The sequence below is a fragment of the Castor canadensis genome, chromosome 2, assembly GCF_047511655.1.
Source record: "Castor canadensis chromosome 2, mCasCan1.hap1v2, whole genome shotgun sequence".
NCBI classification, from domain to species: Eukaryota; Metazoa; Chordata; class Mammalia; order Rodentia; family Castoridae; genus Castor; species Castor canadensis.
In genome coordinates this window covers 142,465,509-142,486,589 of record NC_133387.1, presented here as the reverse complement: position 1 = coordinate 142,486,589, position 21,081 = coordinate 142,465,509, and the positions used below count along the sequence as shown (strand labels likewise).

The window sequence follows — 21,081 nt, the reverse complement described above, 5'->3', positions numbered from 1 at the left end:
TATACTGTAGGTATATATATGTTTTGTTTTGTTTTACTCTGGTTTTGATTTTTTGAGGCAGGGTTTCACTATGTAGTCCAGGCTGGTCTCCAATTCACAATCCTCCTGCCTCAGCCTCCCAGGTGATAGGTATTTGTTGAATGACTGATGACTGACTAGTGTGTCTCAGTGTTTGTGGAGAAAATAGGAGTAGGAACTGGGTGGTCAGCAATCATTGATTGTTTTACTGACACCAACTGAAATTCTACCAACTAAGGGATTTGTTTCCATTAATGACTATTAGGCTTTTATCACAATTATATACCCCATTCTTTTTCAAATACATTTTAAAACACTTGCCATTACTTAAGGAAGGGTTTATCTATATATATACCTTTAATATCAACAGTGTGAAATTTCTGTTTTGCATATGTGTGTGTGATGTACTAAGGACCCCCCAGTCCTTTTGCTTTTTTGTTTGTTTTAGTTTGTTTTTCAGTTAGAGTCACACTCTAACTTTGCTTAGGCTGACTGCAAACCTTGATCCTCCTACCTCCACCTCTGAGTAGCTGGGATTATAGGTGTGAACCACCATGTCCAGTCGTGAAAGGTTATAATTTTATTTTTTTCTTTTGTTGTGCTGGATGGGGGTACACTGTAGCATTTACAAAGGTTCTTGCAATGTTTCAAATATACCATACATGAATTCACCCCCTCCACTGCTCTCCTTTATCCCTCCCTCCCCCAGTTATACTATTAATTGATTAAATATAACTGAATTGAAATAAAATACTGTAAAGTAAGTACTAGGAAAAAGCTGCTTGGTGCCAGTGATCTTCATTTTATATCTAATTAACAAAGATTCACAGTTATTTGCTGGAAGCTCTCTGACCACCATCTACCATGCTCAGCTTGTTTCTCTTACTGTTTCAGAGGGAGAAAAGTCCAGGCTGATGAGTACAAGAAGACAGGAGTAGAATAAGGTAGTGGGAAAAAGACTCAAAGGACTTAGAGTTTAGATTTGGGACCTATTCTGTCACAGGTTTTGTGACTATTTTCTCATCTGTGTATCTATCTGCTCAGTGTTGCTTCTGAGTGACAGATCAAAGAGCATGTGAAGGAACTTGGTAAGCTTTGGCACGCTACACAGGTGTGTGGCTGGGCAAAGGGCCCAGTGTCCAGGCATTATCAGCTGCATCTTAGCTGAGGCCACTCTGCCTAATATGTGTGAAATTTTATTATTTTTAAACAAAATTCTTCCTTATTCTCCTGACTGAAATCATGCCAAGTAGAGATTCATCTCTATTACTAAATGTATATTTAGTATCTGTTTTCCAAACATTTTCAAAATGATGACTTCATTTTGGTTAACTCAAATAGTTCCTTAGCATGATATAATAGAAGAAGGTTCTTAGAATTAAGACACTTGTAAGTTTCTTAACTCTTTAGGATCAAACTTAGAGTGAAATTCTAACCCCAGTACTTAATCAGGCAAATGTCCTTGAGAGTATCACACAGCATGTCTTCAGAGCTCAAGCTTGTGGGAAAGGGGAACTGAGAATATACAGCTTAGCACCTGCACATGCCTCTCGCAGGTCCAGATTTTGGTAACTCATACAACTCAGCACCTACCATATGCATAGGGCAGTAGGGGTTGTGGCCTACCTTGCTCTTCCTTTTATATCCAAGTATACACAACCTGAGCAGCTTCTCTGAGGAGATGAGTATTTCAGTATTCTGTTATAAAAACTACTTGTGCAGGCATGAGAAATCAACAGACCCTTATGTTGCCATCAACCTTGTCATCTGCAGTATGCAAACTAGAAGAAATCAAACCAGCATTGAACTACACAATGTTTAATGCAAATGCAATAAGACAGGGAAAGTAGGTAATTTGGGGCACAGCCAACTGTTTCTGGTGATAATACAACCTAATTAGCAGTTTAAAGTAGCATGCTGGCAAAGACAGTGGGGTAGGGGTGGGCACTAGGAGATTGATGGAAAATATAGAGTGATGAGTTACTGCCTAAAATTGCCTTTTAAAATTTTTTCACAATATTACCTAAGATTTATTTGGTACTCAGTGAAGGACAAACAGAGTATGCTTCTGTAAACCCAGAATGTAGACTTGTTTCAACATGCTGCAAATAATGGCCATTATAGGTTAAGGGTCCTTTGGTCAGCTAGTCTGGGAGTCATAACTCATGTTACTTATAAATAACATTTATTCTAGGTCTGACCATCATTTGAATTACACAATCAATTTGTATTTGGGGATTTTTTTTTTTTTGTCTTTTTTTTTTTTGGCAGTACTGGGGCTTGAATTCAGGGCCTACACCTTGAGCCACTCCACCAGCCCTTTTTTATGTTAGGTATTTTCAAGACAGGGTCTCTTGGAATTAATTGCCGGGGGCTGGCTTCGAACCTCGATCCTCCTGATCGCTGCTTCCTGAATATCTAGGATTACAGGCGTGAGCCAACAGCACCCGGCTCTGTATTTGGGGATTGAATTTTAATAGGAAAATGTCATATTTTCCTACTTACCAAACATATAATTTTGAATAGAATTCATTTAGTATTAATATCTGAATCAAGCCATTTATAAAACTTTATCCTAACATCTAGAAAATTCTTATACCTTTTCTATTAAATAGGCAGTTTTCTTTTGTGAAGAAAGATTATAGTTTATCACATCTAGTGGGTCATTTCTACTTTATTTGTTACAGTAAGAGCATATATCATTTGGACCCTTAATATTGGCAATTTGCCTTCTTTCAGGGTTTGGTCTTAAAGTAACTTTAAGTAAAAGGTCTAAATCATATTTGGTATACTTGATAAGAGAATACTGATAATAAAATTATGATTTATTCATTTTTACAAAAGAAGTGGCCATAGGATACCTTTAAACTCCCCTACTTTCTTTGCTCTGTAATTTCAATCCCACAGAAAAGTTAAACTAATACAGTTTAATACTTGTTTACCTTTTCATAGATTAAGTGTGAACATTAATTTTGTGACTTTTGTTTTGCCTCAATGTAGCTGATCATGGTATTGATAGAAGTGTCAACTGGATGGATAGATAGGTAGATAGGCAAACAGATGGGTGGGTGGGTGGACAGACAGACATAGAGATTTTATTTTCAGATTTTTGTTTTATAACTTCAAAATAAATTGTAGACATCATGACCCTTCACCTCCCATATACTTCAGCATCCTGTGGCTGGGACCAGGTTGTGAAGGCTAACTGCATGCAGTTCTTTTCAAGTCTGTGAGTACTTGGCAACTTAAGATAGGTCACAGTGATAGGACTTATGCCACAGGAATGGGCAATGCTCTCAGCCAGGGCTTTTGTTTCTTCTGGGAACCACTGCACATGTCTTCTGTAAATAAAATCATTCTGTGTACCTGTAATTCAGTTATCATACACAAAAGCTCTCACACTGGCAGGATATGGTGGCACATGCCTAAAATCCCAGCACTTAGGGGGCTGAAGCAGATCGATCATAGCCTGGGCTGTGTAGTGAAGACTCTGTCTCAAAAAAAGTACAAAAAACAGACGCATCTCACGCTAGCATGTACTAATATCTAATAACTTAATTCATGTTTCCATAGTTGTCACAAAAAAAATCCTTTTTTAAAAAGTGTCTATTGAATTTGATTCTAGTATAATTTTAAAAACTCTTTCCTCAGAAGTAGTTGTAAAGCCAGGTACTGTGGCACATGCCTATAATCCTAGTAACTTGGGAGGTGGAGATTGAGAGTATTATGGGTGGGAGGTGGTAGGTAGGTAGATAGACAAACATAGGAATTTTGTTTTGCCCAAGACCAGCCAAGGCAAAAAGTTAGCGAGACCCCCATCTCAGTGAATAAGCTGGGTATGGGATGTGCCCAGGATCCCAGCTAGGTGGGAGGCATAGGTAGTAGGATCATTGTCCAAGACTGGTCCTGGGCAAAAAGTTTTAAGACCCTATCTGAAAACTATAGCAAAAAAGGGCTGGGGGTATGGCTCAAGCAGTAGAGAGCTGCCTAGCAAGAACAAGGCCCTGAATTCAAACCCCAGTACTGTCCCCCAAAAAGTAGTCATAATAGAAATGTTTATTTTACTAAAATTGCAGATTAGTAAAAACACCTAAAACCTCATGGCATCAGTAAGAACCTCGCCATCAACAAAAGGTTGCTACAGTTTAGATGTATTGCTTCTCAGTTCTCAGGTAGCTGCAGTTGCTCCATAGACCTCATCATGCAACCTGCTTCAATTTCATTTTGAAGAGCAAATGAAGCACAGGATGGGCAATAATCTAGTATTAGGTGCCTTCTTGACTTTATCAATCTTGACAGATAGAGAAGGGAAATACTTAAGCATTTGTCCAAGGACACATTACAAACATTTGCAGTGGTTTATGGAGTAGTCTTGGTACACGGGAGAAGCCAGCCATGTGGCCCACCTGGGATGGATAAACGAAGTCACGGGCCATGATAAGATTACCCACCCAACAGTCATTCCTTGCTGTCATGTTTTTTAAAATAAATGTTAGGAAGTCTTAAAAAAAAAACAAACCTCCTTTTTGAAACCCAAAATTTGATGGCACAGTCACTTGTAGGGTACAGAATCATATAGCTACCCTGCCACATGCTCTTACAGGAAATCCTCATCAGAAAGCAAACAGCATCCCAGCTGTAGGTGCTATAAGTAAGGCTGACTTGAAACCCGTTAAGACTCCAGTGTATCCTGAGGGCTGTGGTTCGCTGACTGTACTCAAAGTCGCAGAAAACAGAAGCAGCAGAATCTCTAGTTACATTGCTGCTTCAGAAGGGAGGGAGACCCTGATATTAGACACTGATAAGGGCTTTAGGAGCCAGATGCAAGGTTCGTACCTGTAAGCCCAGCACTTGAGTCTGAGGAAGGAAGATTGCAAGTTCAAGGCCAGCCTGGGCTACTGAGACCCTGTCTCAAAAAAAAAAAAAAGAAAAAAAAAATCCCACAAAGTAACAACAAAAAGGTACATCATAAGAATATGATTAAAAATTCACTACATAAATAGGACTGTAAATTATTATTTTAGCATATTTTTCCTTAGGATTTTTACTTAGAATTTTAAAAGATGTTATTTGAACAAACGAGTTGTTAAGAGAAAAGTGAGTATTGATGAAATTCCATGTTTGATATTTTTAAACCTACACTTGGGGCTACCTGTGTGACCCCACCACTAGTACTCTCCAAGTTTTCCTGCAGTCTAGCCTCCTTTGCCTCTGCTCTTCAGTCACTGCCCCATCCCACAACTTGGTGTCTACATTTGATGTCTCCTCTTAGGATAGGAGACTCATGGCTGCGTCTTTTACTTCATCTGGCTCTCTGCTCAGTTGTTACTTCCTCAAAGGCGCTTTCCCCAACCACCCTGTCACAAAGCACAGCTCTTTTTGCATCTCTGCTGTGTGTTACTCCTCTTCATACTCCTTATCCCTGCCCACCTCGTGCTCGATATTTATTTGCTGCTTCGTTTCTCTCCCCAGTAGGAGTGTAAGCTTCAGGAGGGCAGGGCGCTAATGGTGCATGTTTACTGCTGTTTCCTCACACTCGGTAATGGAGCGATGCTTGCACATATTCTAGTATCTTGATGGTATAGCACAAAGCTTGCACTTAGTGGTGAATCTTGCACACTTTTGTGATTTATTACTGTGTAATCCTAAAAGTCTGACCCTCTAGTGTCAGTTTTTTGCTCCTAAATAGGGATATTTATTCCCACTTCACAAGGTTGTTGGGGTTCAAATGGAAGTATGTGTATGAACTCTATATAAGATAGAACTGTCTAATATAAGCACCCAAAATAAATAAAGTAGATACTCACCCTTTAGGCATTCATACTTACATATCAGCTATGGTACTAGCTTCCAGAAACCTACAGACAAATCAAGGCATTGTGAGTCTGGTGGGCAAATGACCAGCACATGGTGAAGTATGTAACAGTACTGTGACCACAACAAGGGTGTACCCAGTTCTTGTAATTCTTGGGGATAAGAACTCCCTTAAGGCCATGATAGGTAAATTTAGGTTTTACTTAGTTTTATTTATTCATTTGTTTATTTATTCATTTATTTATTGGAAATACTAGACTTTGAACTCAGGGCCTCATGTTTGCAAGGCAAGCACTCCACCACTTGAGCCATGCCACCAGATTAGATCACTTTAGGCTATTTTTTTAAATAGGGTTTTCCTTTTTGCCCAGGGTAATCTCAGACTGTGATCCTTTTACATATGCGTCTCACATAGCTGGGATTACAGATGTGCCTCTTTGCTCAGGGTTTTTTTGTTGAGAGGAGGTCTTGCTAACTTTTTGCTCAGGCTGGCCTTGAACTGGGATCCTCTTGATCTCTGCCTCCTGGATAGCTGGGATTATAGGCATGTGTCACCACATCTGGTCCTTTGTTTTAGTTTTTATTGGAGTATATTAATTGTACAAGGGGTTTTATTGTAATATTTCCATACATGCATATAATATACTTTGATCATATTCACCTATTACTCTCTTGGAAATTCAGGTGGAAAGATGCAAAAAATTCTTTCCTCTGAAAATGTCTTCTTGCCATTGTAGTGTTTGTGATTTGGGGACTCATGATCACAGATATACTTGGCTCCCTAAACAATGAGATTATCCCCCAAACTCCTATGTCATAATAGGGAATTTTTATCCATTCCTCTTAAAAATTATACCAGTAATATAAGTCTGTCAAATAAGAACAAAATTCACATAAGCCCAAAGAAGGGGGGATACTGACAGCCATATTATATCTGGATTGGATTTAACCTGTTGAGAATAACGTCTAAAGTGTTCAGTGCTTATGTCTTCATTATATGCGAATTTGCCCTCATGATATTTGTGCTCTGCTGCAGGATTCTGTCAGTCTTCTATTTCCTGCTATAGCAAGGACTGAGTCCAGGGCAGAGTAACTTTCTGTGAAGTTAAACTGTGCCATTGATTTCCTTTGCTGATTCATCATTGTTTGTTTACTATGATATAGGATAAAAACTTATAATAAAAAATCTCATCCTTCCCTGGATGGGTACAGTTTAGATTTGCTATATATTGAAGTTGGGTATTTGTTGCATTTGGTTTATGTAAGTACATATATGTTCTTCTACTATAACATCCAAATGAACAGACACTCTTGCAGTTTGTTGAGATCTCGCTAATACAAGTTACAGTTAAATAGATAAAGTGTGTGTCATTTTAACAATATGTACAACTCTTATTGTTAGGCTTTACAATAAATATGTAATATGAAAACGCAGCTGGTTTTTGTGTACATGATCATTGGGCTAAATTTTTTTTGTTTTCATTCAGTAGTATTTGCTGCTGCTCTGTCCTGTGACAGGGCCTCTGAGATGTGGGCTGTATTTCTGCCCTATTGAAAGTATAATACACAGAAGAAGAAAGGTATAATGCAAGACGTCTGATAAATGAGTGAATGGTAAAAATGATACCTGCCATCAAAGTTTGCAGCAATGGTTAATTTCAGCAGGGGAGATTAATTTCAGGGCAAGGATGGTCTTTTGGAGACACAGCAACTGAATTGAGCCTTACAAGACAGGCATGATTTAGATAGATGAAAATTTGCAGAGATCAGAAGTAGAAGTGGCTGAAAGAACATCCTGAGATGGACCAAGGTACAGTGTGGAGGTGGAGTTCATGTTTAAGGGATGACAGGAAGAGCCATGTGACTTGGAGAGCTTACTTTGGAACCGGAGACTAGGTTTTGAATGTCAAGCTGAGGAGTTTGAGCTTCATTCATTTGACAGTGGGACACTATTAGGTACTTTAGTGATTTATGAGAACTTTGTGAAAGAGTAATTAGTTTATTTCCTTAATTTCATCATACACTGGCCCAGAGGTACTGACAGTCTTTATTTATTTTTTCTATTTTTTGGACAGTCTTAAAATCAGTTTTTTAGCTCTCAAAATTACATTATGATCTTCACTTATAAAAACTACCTCTCAGCTCTACTCTTGGCTAAGTTTTTTTTCTTTCCCATTTCTTTTTCCCTTTGTACTGCTCTTTGTTGATAACATGTAAAGGGTAAGTATTCCCCTTTATGGCAGGTCTTGGGGCTATTAACCCAGTGCATAGTACTAAGAGTACCATGTACTAGTAACAGCATTTTATGATATTCTTGTCAGGGTAGTAAGCAGAACTACTGTTTTAAAGTAAGTGTGTTTTATAGCACATAGAAGGGAGAAAAATCAGAGTGAAGTTAGAGATTCTTTTCATTCCAGACCGCTTCATGCAGAAGCTTACTAAACTGTGGGATCAGAGGCCTTTGTACCTCCAGCTTCATGTGAGTTGGGGTAATGACGGAGGTCCCCATGGCACTGATAAGCTTTCAGGGAGAGAAGGGACATGCGTCTCCTCTCCTCCCCCACTAGAGGAACACTTTTACACCAGAGCTTTAAGGAAGAACACTGAGGGACCATAGGTGAGGTTTGTTTAGGGTTTAGGGTAAAAAGCACTGAAGGGGGAGGTATTCTTTGGCAAGTAATCATGGGAGAGGGATGTGGAAGCACATATCTTATATGACAAGCAACATGTAAGAAGTGAATAATGTGTGAAATATGGAAACACTTGTAAATATGAAGAAAAAGAGCACTAAGCCAGAGCTCTCACTTCTGTTGCGGTCCATGTGAATGATCGCCAACCTCCTCATCTGATGGATGATTTCAGAGATTCCTTCTAAGTGTAATAGCGTATCATCATAACTTCTTTCGTAAAATTTGCGCCTCAGACATGCGAGTCCTTACATTGACATACTAGCTATATACCTTTGCCTTTGAGGAGGTGTATTCCTGTCTCAGTAATTACGTGTTGATGGAAGGCGGTCCTGGAGGCTTGCTTCTGTAGTCCAGGAGGTTGAATTCTCACCATGGCCTGTGCCCTTTCTTACAACTTATGTTGTAGCGTCCAGTTATCTATCAAGGTACTCTGGTGGCTAACAATGCCCCTCCCCAAAAAAAATCCTCAGGTGACATAGCAGTACAGATTAAATTCCATTATGAAGAAGATGCTTTTGTTACTCTGAAATTACTCGCAAAATCATTCTGTTGCTAGAAATCAGAGTTGGAAAGGTCCTTAGAGAGAGTGAGTCTCTTTCGTTTTTACAAGGCACAGAGAAAAGAAGTAACCTGTCCAAGGACAAAAGTTGAACTCAAATTTCCTACTTATCTAGCATTTACCGTACTACCTTTAGCCTCTAATAGCTATTAAAATTCTGCTGTAGTGATCATATAAAGTGCTTAGAAAATGATTTGATTCTAAATAAATATTCAATAAACATTGACCTGTTGCTGTTGTTAATGTGTACGCACATGTTCCAAGTACTCCACAGGAGACCTGCACAGGCTATGAGAGAGGCTGAGGGCAGGGAGAAGCCCTGTTTTCTCAGGATGGTTAGGAATGACCTCTCTGAGAAGGTGAGCAGAGGACATGAAGGAGCTGACTGTGCAGAGAGTGGAGGAATGTTCCAGGACGAAGGAGTATTAGGTTCAAATGTCCTGAATTTAGAAAGAGCCTGGCATGCTCGAGGAACTGAAAGATGACCCCGCACTGTACCTCGATTTGTGCTTCCTTCATTTCCTCACTTAGCCTGCCTTCTCCACTAGAACGTTTGTTCTCCTAAGCCAGGCAATGCATCTGACTTCTCTGCTGTATTCCCCACACCTGTCACAGTGCTTGGCACTGAACTGCCTTTTATAAAAGTGCCCACTGCTTGCTTAATAATGACCAGTGCCTTGTGAGTGAGGGCTTTCTTTTCCCGTCCTTCACATAGGAGTAAGCTAGGATGTGGTATGGTACCTTTTTTTTTTTTTAAGTAAAAAGGACATTTGAAAAAATTGGCACATAAAGTATCTCAAATAATTGAGGTACATATTTTATATTTGAACTCAGTCACAAAATTATAGTAGCTGATTTAATGTTCACATCTATACTGTATCATTATGTTCAAACTGTCTTGAAGGATGGTTAAGATGAATGCTACCTGGGATGGTGTTGGCCCATGCCTATTGCCCTGTGTCTGATCCCATTTCATAACTGACTTCTTTTATTCTGTCATCAGTGGATTTTATTCATTAGTCATTTTGTCCTGCTAGGGCAACAAACCTTGTCTTTCATTAACTTGTGTTTTATTCTATACTTAGATAGTTTAAATATAGACAATTTAAATATAGACAGTTTGCACCAGCTGTGTTGAATAGGATAGTGCATCTAATATTTAATGATTTGTGTGGACCCTTGTACAAAATCAAGGCATGACAATATGGAATGTGTGTTTTGATTTAGCACAAAGCACAAAAATTTCTACTGTTTCAGAATGCTCAATTTCTAAAATGTTTTATCTAAATACATGTATTTTGACAAAATGTTCTTAACTCACAATACTCTGACTTCTTATGAATAGTTCTGTCAGTGATAAATATTTACTTAGTGATTATATAGTTATATTGGTTAAATATGACTTAACAGTTTTAGAATTTATTGGTAGATATACTTAAGCTGTAGACATTTGGACCCTTCCCTCTCTCTTCTATGAGCAGGTGTTCATTGAGCAACGAACACCTGTTCTGTGCCTGGCGCATATAATCTGGCAGTACAGTGACAGAGAGGGCTGACTTTCTTCCCAAGTCAACAGATAAATGGGGAGATGAGGTTACTCCATACTGCTTTGGAAGAGGTGGGGGGTAAGAGAAGGGAACTGACCCAAAGGAAGAAAGTCATCAGATGGCCTGCACAGACTTTTTTCTTTTTTTAGGGAATAGGGTCTCATTATGTTGCCCAGGCCAGGCTCGAACTCACAGTCCTCCAGTTTCAGCACTCCAATTCTGGGATCAGACGTGTGCCACCATGCCTGATGCTCTCCTTTTCTATTTGTGGTGCTATAAAATATTTTTGGCTTGAATGGGGGAGGGAGCATGTGTTAATGTTTTGTTTTCACAGGGAGGAATGGAGACTTATTCCCAATAAGTGCAGGCTTCCTTTGAAGCACTTAGTTCATGAAAAGCCTGCTGATTTTCCCCTTTGGGTGGCGTAGCTAAAACCTGCCTGGTCTAAAATACTGAATCAGCTGAGGGATTCAGATATCTAAAAAGTACTTTTATAAACTTTAATTCCATTGAAAATGGAGAGCTTTGATTAAATGATTGATTCTAGCATTTGTGTAAGGAAAAAGAAACCTCCTGTCACCCTCTATACAGAAAGGTCCATTCAGTATATACAGAAAATTGTTACCGCTTGTAAAGAAGGGTCTGGAGAATTGAGTTGTGGCAGCCTGTAAGGCACGTACATTTTGGCTGTAAATCTCTTAACAACTATTTTCTCAAACTGTAGTCAAATAAAACCTAGTATCAGCCTCTAATATATACTTCTAAAGCCCATGTTAGACCTGGGCATGGGGCACCTACTTGTAATCCCAGCACACAGGAGGAAGAGGCAGGAGGATTGCAAGTTTGAGGCCATCCTGGGCTTCGTTGTGAGACCCTGTTACAAGAACAACTACTGCTACTGCTGCTAATAATAATAATGATAATAGTAATATCCATGTTAGTTGAATTAATGCAGTAAAAACCTTTTCGGGGACATTAATGTCCTCTTTGGGGCAGTGCCACAAAAGTGGCATTGAAATGATTTTTATTGCAGTTACAATTAAAAGCTGTTTGACATTGCTGCCCCATGACAACACTCCTGCCCAATTTGGCTCTGTGCATGGTAGCTGATCTTGTCTTTTTCCTATTTTGTTTAAAAAGAAAGTGATAGTACCAGTTCCTTAATTAATTTCACAGCACATTAGTCCTACATGTTGTTTTATGAAATAAATAAAACAGTAAGTTACTTGAAAAAAAATTCAAGTTACTTGAAATAACTAGGAATACCTGAGTATGCTGACTTTGTCACCTGCTCTGTGTATGTTTCTTTGTTTGTTTTTGATGCAAGTCTTGCTGTGTAGCCCACAATGCTCTTAAACTCACAGTCTTCCTGCTTCCACCTTCTGAGTCCTGCAGTTACAGTCACACGCCATCTTGCTATGTATAGCTAAGCTATGTGACTTTTCTGAGTTTCTGTTTCATTGGTTAAAATTGAGATTAAAAATGGTATTTAATTAATAGCTTTGTTATAAGAATGAGCCTGAGAAAAGTCATTGTGCCTGACACTTATTAAATACCCAATCAATGACTATTTTGATTTTTCTCAAGGGTTTGATAGTTTAGAGAATTGAAAGGATGCCACTAATAGTAGCAAATCTTATTCAACAGAAAAGCAACTCCTCCTTAGCCATGTTAGAGTTTAAGGTGTTATGGTTGGTCGAATTATTGGAAACAAGTTTATAATGAAGTAGTCTCAAATTAGCAAATTAAGAAATGCAAGCAAGGCTGGGTGTAGTGACTCATACCTGTAATCCCAGCTACTTAGAAGGAAGAGATAGGAGAACTGTAGTTAAGGCCAGACCAGGCAAAAAGTTAACAAGACCCCATCTTGTTAATAAGCCTAGCATGGTACACACCTGTAGTCCCAGCTACTTAGGCATAAGTAGGAGGAGTTGGGTCTGAGGCCAGCCCCAGGCAAAAACATGAAGCCCCACCTAAAGAATAACTGAAGCAAAAAAGGCTGGGGTTAGGGCTTAGGTGGTGGAGTGCCTGCATAGTAAGTATGAAGCCCTGAATTAAAACTGTACAAACACACACAAAGAAAAGGAAATGGCAAGCAAATAATATTAATGCTTTGTTGTGGGGGGGCTTAATGCTTGAGTCTTTGTGAAAGCTCTGTGAGGCTGACTGAGTTATGGAACTATTCACCCTACTAGATTTGTGCTAACATCTCCAATTTGTAAATGCAGCATCTGTCATTTGTATCACTACCTCCTACCTCTATTTTTTTTTTTTTTGTGGTGGTAGTGGGGACTGAATCCAGGGCCTTACACATGCTAGGCAAGTGCTCTACCACTTGAGCCATACCCCTAGTCCCCCAGTCCTGCCTGCCTCTATTAATAGAGGTAATGACATATGTCAGTGATAGGTAGTTGTAGGGAAAATGAAGGATTTAGAATTCTACCTGGGCTGTGGGATTTTAACTAGGTAACCTACCAGCTGCTTTAATTTCTATGACTTACTTTCTTCATTTTCAGAATATTATTTCCTAAAGTTGTAGCTGTCAAAAGGACAAGCAAGTGTGGATCCCACCATCTATCTCCATGGAAAAACTTGTAGCAAAACATCAATTTATCAGAATAATGAATTCATGGTCAGTTCTAGATTTTTAAAGTTGTCAGGAACATAACCTTCTTTATAATGGCAATATCTGAACAATATCCCAGAACATGTCTTTAAAGAAATATGAGTAAAGGTGAATCCATGTGTACCTTGACACACGTTTTATGTAATAATGGTGATATTAACTTACAAAGACTTAAGTACCATGGGATAGTAAATGTGAATTCTTACACCTGATCTTGGTGCTCATCAAATCAGACTAATGTGTGTATGAGATATTACTTGACAAAGTGCTTGTCTAGTAGCTTAGATTATAAATAACCCTGTTCTAGCTTATTTTAAACAATGTAGTATGAATGATGCCAAAAAACCAGGCTAGAACATTTTCTTCTTTCCCAGATCTTACATTTTGTAAACAAGACTCCAAAGGCGCTGCTCCTGGAACCAATCTGGGTCATTATAACCCCAAATCTTCTGAAAGATGAGAGTGCTAATTAAGTCTCTAGGTGCTTTCTAATATTCTAATGTCAGAAATGTGTTTCAGCTCTTAAAAACATAGTATTTTGGGCTTGCTTTTTTGTCCCCTTGGCTTATTTCTACCATGTAAGAATGAAAACAAGTCAGTGGGTAGTCATCTCAGCAAATGTGTGACTCCACGCAGGTAGACATCAGCATGACTCACAGCTTCCTTTATCCCTGCACTGTCATAGCAGCATAATATTTTCTTTTTAAATAAAAAACTCTGATTTAGTGAAATTGTAAACTCTCCTATTTCCCACAACTGTTAACAGTGTTGACTTTTAGGTATGGTACAGTCTTTCTTGCAGCTTAGCTATTTAGCTATTAAATATGACATTATTTAAGACACTTAAAGCCAGTGTTATAGAAATCTTCAGTAGTCAAGATTTAAGTTTCATCCCCAACGTTCTCAGTACAGGCTACTTATTAATGTATTGCTCATTATTTGCACATGTGTGTCTGTGTCTGGAGAGAGGGAGAAAGAGAGAGAGAGTGCTTTTGTTTTTTACAGCATAGACCTGATAGACCCAAAGAAAAAGAAGAAACATTTTTTGGTGGTGCTAAGGGCCTTGTGCTTGCTGACTGTACACGCACTCTGCCACTGAGCTACCTCCCCAACCCAAGAACAAGCTTAAATTGTTTGAGAGCCAAGCATTGAGCCAGGTGGTTTATAGCAGCAGCTATTATTCCTGCCTCACAGATGAGGAGATAGTCAGATAGGTTAAATAATTTGACAGCACAGCTTTTAAGTGGAAATAAATTGAACCCCTAGACTACCTGGCTCTTCTCTGTTATGTTTTGCTGCTTTTAATGATCTTTCCAATAACGGTCGGATTTTGTACCAGTATGTTTACACTGCCACATCTGGACTTTCAGAGACCATTGGGATGACTACATTTTATTTGTGTATAGCACATAGAATATAGCACTGCTGCTTTCAAAGCAATTTTATCCAGTCTCACTTGATCCTATAACATACTAACATCATAGGCAAAGAGGAATGAGGAATTTCAAAGTGCTTAAGATCACAAAGTTGGTTAGAGGTAGTTTAGACCAGAATTCAGATCTGTGGCTCCTGGATCAGCATCCTTTTTACTTCCTTCATTTTCTCTGAATTAAGCAAATAATCTTCATGAAGTAGTGAAGTCACAGACTGAACCTTGTATTGTAGTCTTCATGATCACACTGTAGCTATAACCAGGCTTCCTTCTTAACAATAAAGTCTGCTCTTTCTGTGTTATATTGATGATAGGATTTCTTGTTCTGTTTTCCTGTTATTCAGAGTCCTAGCTTGTAGGCTTTTGACAGTTACAAAGCCAATAATGTGCCAATATTTTGTAGCATTTACATGATAACTTTGTTTACCAAGATTAACAACTCAGGGGGAGGGAAACCTTCTTCAGAAATACATAAAATGCTATTCTTGGTAAACTAGCAGCTTAGAGGAAGGCACTTCATTACATAGAATTCTCTCCCTTGAACTTTGTGTTTTAATGTAGCACATCTCTTGGTGTACGTACATTGTGTTAACTCATCATTGCATATTCTGACTAACTTTATAACATTCTATAATTTCTCTTTATGTCAGTATAGTTTTATATTAATAGACATATGATAGCATTGGCTTTTAATTAAAAAGCTTCAGGATTATAACTGAAAGGAAATATTCCAGAACAAGTAGAGATTATTACTGTTAGCATTATTATTTTTAAGACAGAGTCTCACTATGTAACCCAGTTTGGGCTCAAGCTTACCATCCTCCTGCCTCAGCATCCTGAGTGCTGGGATTACAGGAATGTACCACTATGCCCAGCTGTATTATATATTATTTTGTTTTGTTTTGTTTTTCAAAAAACAAGAAATTAATTTTGAAATATAAATTCATTAATCCAAGTATTTTTAATGTGATTTCATTTGGCTTCTAGTGTGATTTGAGTAAATAAACTTTTAGAGCTGATTTCCTAAAAATAATACTTGTTCTGTTTACTCCCATAGTTTTGAAATCAAGTCAAATAACATATAAATTCGCACGGTAAGCAGTTAGGTAGACAAGGCACTGCTGTTTAAAGCACTTACAATGTGGTAGAGAAGCTCACGACACCAGTGATGCTATAAGAATTTAACATTTGCTGGAACCAAGTAATAAGAAAAAAGTACAGGTGCCTGAGAGTAATCTTGGATCAGGGCAAGTTTTACAGATGAGGAGACTGAAACTCATAGTGGTTTAGTGACTTTATACATGGTAATAAACTGTTCCTAAACAGCAGATTCATGTTGTGAGCCGTTTGACCTGACCCTAGATGCCTTCTCTATGATGTGTTCTTTGGATTACCTACCTCGTAGTCTTGTGTTTCCAAAAATGCCTTCCTTTTTCTTGGGGAGGGAGGGTGAGGAGCTCTTCTGGCTGATTGTGGAGCCAGAGATCAGATTGAAGTAATATTGAGATTTAACTCTTGTTGGCTGCGTTTACTGTGTACTGTAGGACCCCAGGGATCCTAGAATCCTCTTCAGAGGTAGTAATCTTGTGGATTCTGGGCTGTTATGAAACTGTGGTGCTGCTTGTGGCCTCTCATTTAAAAATAGCCTCGTGGTGCTCATGGGGTGCTTAGTAGCGCCAGTGTTTCCATCATCCTGCACTTCCCCCACCCAGACGCTCCAGATAAACAAAGGCCATTATTAAAACAAGCAGCAGCCTCAGCCTGCTCCCACAGACCAGGCCTGAGTAGAAATCTAGAGCCACCACTGGCAACGCATTTTATGGGGAGAATGCACAGAAGTGGTCCGTTGCTTTGAAAGTTTGAAACCTGCTGTCTTGATTGATGGGGTGGGCATTTAGGAGAAGTATTTCTGGAATGGAAAGTTTTTTGATCCTTCATGTCTGCCCATTCTCTACGACCTACCTGTATTGACGCTCCCAAACAACTTTGCACACTGGGGAGGGATTTTGGTTGTCAGCATTTGTAGAGATAATAAAGGGTGTTAAACTGGAGCCCCGTACTTGGAATCTGAAAAAAATAAACAAAAAAACCCTATACCTTCGTATCTCCAGGTAATTTTAAGATAAAAGTAAATGACTGTTTGCTAAGTGTCATCGTTTTATATAACAAGAGTCATTTAACTGCAAATATCTACCTATATTTTGTGTTTAATTAGAGTTCCCTAAGTAACTGATTGCTTTTCCTTTCTGAGTCTTTTTCTAATCTGTCTGTTAACCTGTCTTGTCCTCTTCAAAGGCACTGCTTACCTCTGAAGAGGGAGTGTTTCAGCCTGCCCCGTATTAAAGTTTTAACTGGCAGTGTGCCTTTCTAGAATATGTGAAGTTTGTTGTAATTCATAGTTCTTGGTACCTAGCAATTGATACTGTATTCTGATTGTTACACATTTTTTGTATTTCCAAAGTTTCAGAGAGTTGCACTTGGCAAGAAAAGGCCTGATTTATTTGAAATGTGAATAAACTGATTCTCTTCACTACCCTTCTTTGTCCTTAGCTTTATGTGAAACACCAACAGAAAAAAAACTATCTTATGTATTTCTCTCTTTTATAAAAGGAGCCAGAAACATACATTTTAGGGGCTTGTGCTGGAGTTCTTTGTCATTGTCAGTCCACTGTTCCTCCCTTTCAAGTTGCCTAAACACAGCTGAGTTGGTAAGAGGAGTGGAGAAAACATGACAGTGCTGCCAAGTAGACAGGAAGCTGTAGTGGACCCGCGAGCAGGGGAGGCTGAGCGCCCTCCATCCAATCAGCTGTGAGTGCTGTTGCTATGTGTGCTCCTACTCTGCTGCCTTTGTGAAAACCTTAGGAGGGAAGTGGAATCAGCACCCGACTGGACATTTGTTTTAACCGCTGCAGACATCTGGATCCTCAGCTACTGACAGCATAGCTATTGACAGCCACAGGCAACTTCTCTTAGGCGAGGATTCCAGGATGGTTTTCAGTGGAAACAAAGGGCTTCACAGAGAAGGTGTGTAATGAAGTGTTTGTAACGGATTTATTTTCAAGCTTCCAATTTTCTGTGGCTGTTTACCAGTTGGGATGCTTGTTTTGCATGGATTCTTAATAAACAAGTCTAGAAGATGATCTCACTTTTGAAAACATTGGATGTAGGGAATTTTCTGTAGCTTCAGATAGCCTTGTTTTCTTTAACCAGCACTGCCAAAAAGATGATTAAAATGCTTATCTGAACAATGAGTAAGAAGAAACCAAATACAAGGGGCTTACTTTAGTGGGGAAAAAATGGGATAGAGATGAAAATACTGGGAGAGGAATGTGAGTTAGCCAGAAGCCTTAGCTGTATGTTGGGCCAAAGATGTTTTTAAAATAAAAGCTGCTAAGACTGTTCTTAAAATAAATTATATGTTTTTAATGGAATTAAGCATTGTCAGAATGTATCTTAGTAGATTTTTGACATGAAGTAATTGTTATGCTGCCTTTTTATAAAGCACACATGAAGATGCTACCTCATTGTGCAGTCTCTTAATTATTTGATCTATTGACTAGTTCTGTGCAGTTCAGATAAATGACAGTAATATAATTTAGCAGAAAATTCAGTGTAGTGCCTAGTAAATGTCCATCTAGAATCCTTTCTAGAGCAAAGGATTTTGGACAGCACACCACAAATGGTTAAGATAGTGTTATAAAACGAAAGGAGGCCTCTGAAATATAAGGATTCCATACCTGACTTATTTAATACTGCAATTACAGTAAAATTTTATTAATTTAAGCCACACTAATTCAATAACTGAGCAAAACATCGATTGCAGTATGTTTATGTGAGATCTGGAAAAACTGGTTTGTCTAACAGATTATATAAAAGTTTTAAGTATTTTAGAGAAACAGAATTTATTTGCATTTTCTCAACTACTGTGAAGTTGGAATTTACATAATTGATTTAGCTAATGATTCTTTCAAGCTAGTTAAAGCAGCATGTTGCCTGCTTATTAACAATCATTGTTGAGCTAATATCCAATTTTTCTGTTACTTACTTTCACATGGTCATGTAAGTGATACCTTTTTAATTCGCTCAGTGACTTATGTCTAGTGTAATGTCAGTATAAGTTCAGAGTTAATATTAGAGCTTTATTTGTTACCTTTACGAATGTTATATTTTGGAACAGCACGGGTTTTGTTCTTTTCCAAAAGTACCTTTAATTAGCAAGTTTTAGCAATCAATGTTAGCATTTTTGGTGAGAAGAGATATTTCTTTTCTTTGGAAATAACTAAAATATATTCATACTTTTGGGCCCTTACTGCTTGTTTTCAACAATACATATTTGTATTAACTTAAAAATTAAGACCTACCAGGTGTAGAGGTGCACACCTGTAGTTCCAGTACTTGGTAGGCTGAGACAGGAGGATCATTAGTTAAAGATCAGCCTTGATTACATAGCAAGACCCTTTCTCCAGGAGAGAAAAAGACTTAAAATCTTCAGGACAAACTGATGAGATAAATTGTCCTCAAACATTAAAAATGTGTTTTATGTGAACCTATGTGTTTGCTAAACTTTAAATAAAAGATTGACATTTCTTAAAATTTCCAGTTTGTTAGGTACAGCTAAAAACATAGGTAAAATAAAAACTGTAGCAAAATGAAGTTATATTCTTTGTACTTGTTGGCCTCCACATTACAAAGCAGTCACTTCTAGAGAAGGAGCTGTGGTTGTAAGGGATGGGGACTCGAGTGGAAGGTAGGAATGGGAGGCAGAGGTATGCAGAGGGACCCACAAACATTAAATATGACTATAGGATTGGCACGGTGGGGATCAGCCTGGACTACCTAGGGAGACCCTGTATCACAAAAAAAAAAAAAGACACATCACATGAAGTCAGTCTAGTCATTTTCATTTTTTAGAGCTCATTCTCCTCAATTACTAATTTTGTAATTAAAAAAATCACAAAAATAAAGTTTTATTCCAAGTGGTTTGCTTCCCTTTCCATTTGGTTTGCTTCCTAAGAATTAATAGAACTTCCAAGTGCAGGCTGTTTTCATTCATACCATGCAAAAGATGGAGGGACATGCAATTGTAAGAAAGTTGAGGCCTGTTGTGTGGCACAGAGGCTTTCCCATTGTGTTCAGAAGGAATATTCTTGGCAGAAACCCAGACTTCATTCCTGAGCTCAGCACCTAAAGATGTTTCATATACTGGAGCATCTGAAAATTCCTGTTTCTGTTCAGTATCAAAATCTCAGGGTCATTGAAGTTTATAAGCTGGTCAATTAGAATAGCACTGTTGTATTTTCAGCTCTCTGAATTTATTATTCATTGTCTTTTTGTGTTAGATCTGTAAGTTGGTTATACATTTTTGTACTTGCAGAAAAATACTTTGGTTCTCTTTTTTTCTTTTTGTTTTTGGCTGCTTGATAAAGAAAAGCAAACAGAAGTATTAGCATTTATCAGATGCAGTGATTACTATAATAATGTAAAATTGTTTTTATTTTGAAATCACTAGGCTATAATATGTAAATACTATCTCACAATTCCTACCTAATTCTATTCCCATTCTTTCTGTCTCTGTCTTTCTGTGTCTGTCTTTCTGTCTCTCTGTCTGTCTCTCTCTTCCTTCTCCTCCCCACCCTCCCTCTCTCTTACTCTTTTTTTGGTGCTGGGAATTACTGAGCCCAGGCCCTTGCACGTGCTAGGCAAGAGCTATAACCACCGAGCCACACCCCCAACCCAGTCTAAATTCTATAATTTAAAACAACAGGATGGGAAGAAATAACAATCGAATTTTTTCCCTAGGTCTATGAAATCTTTTAAAACTCATTTCTACTTAAGGTATTGTCACAAATATTTGATTCCTAGGTATGTAAATGTCTGCCTTAAGTACTATATGATATGATGTTTCTTTGACTCTTCCTTGCAGGAATTCTGTTACTTATCCAAGAAAGATTTGCTTTTCATAGTCAGCTGGACAGGGAAGTTTGATCTTAAATTTTTTTGTCAGATCCTTCCCCTCCCCTACTCTCTTTTCCCCTACTTTCCTCTCCCCTCCCCTCTTTTCTCTCCCACCTCCCTTTCCCTCTCCTCTTTTTTGTATACTATTTTTTTTCTTTGTCTTTGAGACAGGGTGTCTCCCTGTATTGCTGGGCTACTCTCAGTGGCCTGAGTTCAAGTGATCCTTCCACCACAGCCTCCCAAATTGCTGGGACTACAGATCATACCAACATATAAGGCTATTATCAGGAATCTAATTTATCTTTTTTTTAAAAAAAAACCATCAGATGTCACTATCTAAAATTAAAGACCTGGATTACAAAAATACAGTTGTTTGTGATATTAATTGGATCTGATTATATAATCACTTGTCATGAGGCCTTGTTATAAAAGTTCAGCAT

The 21,081-nt window shown here is 38.3% G+C and overlaps 1 protein-coding gene across 10 annotated transcripts in view; it reads left to right on the top strand.

The window, feature by feature from the left end:
- The window catches only part of Atosa (atos homolog A), an 84,773-nt gene that overhangs the window by 7,852 nt on the left and 55,840 nt on the right, over nucleotides 1–21,081 (top strand). Inside the window, exon 1 of one of the 10 annotated variants that reach the window (XM_074065969.1) lies at nucleotides 2–17,710. The exons of the other annotated variants lie outside the window; for them this stretch is intronic. Within the exon in view, the coding sequence (XP_073922070.1) occupies nucleotides 17,674–17,710 (37 nt within the window). The 5' untranslated portion in view covers nucleotides 2–17,673. Of the gene's footprint in view, nucleotide 1; nucleotides 17,711–21,081 lie in introns of those variants that run through there. 10 annotated transcript variants of the gene reach the window in all.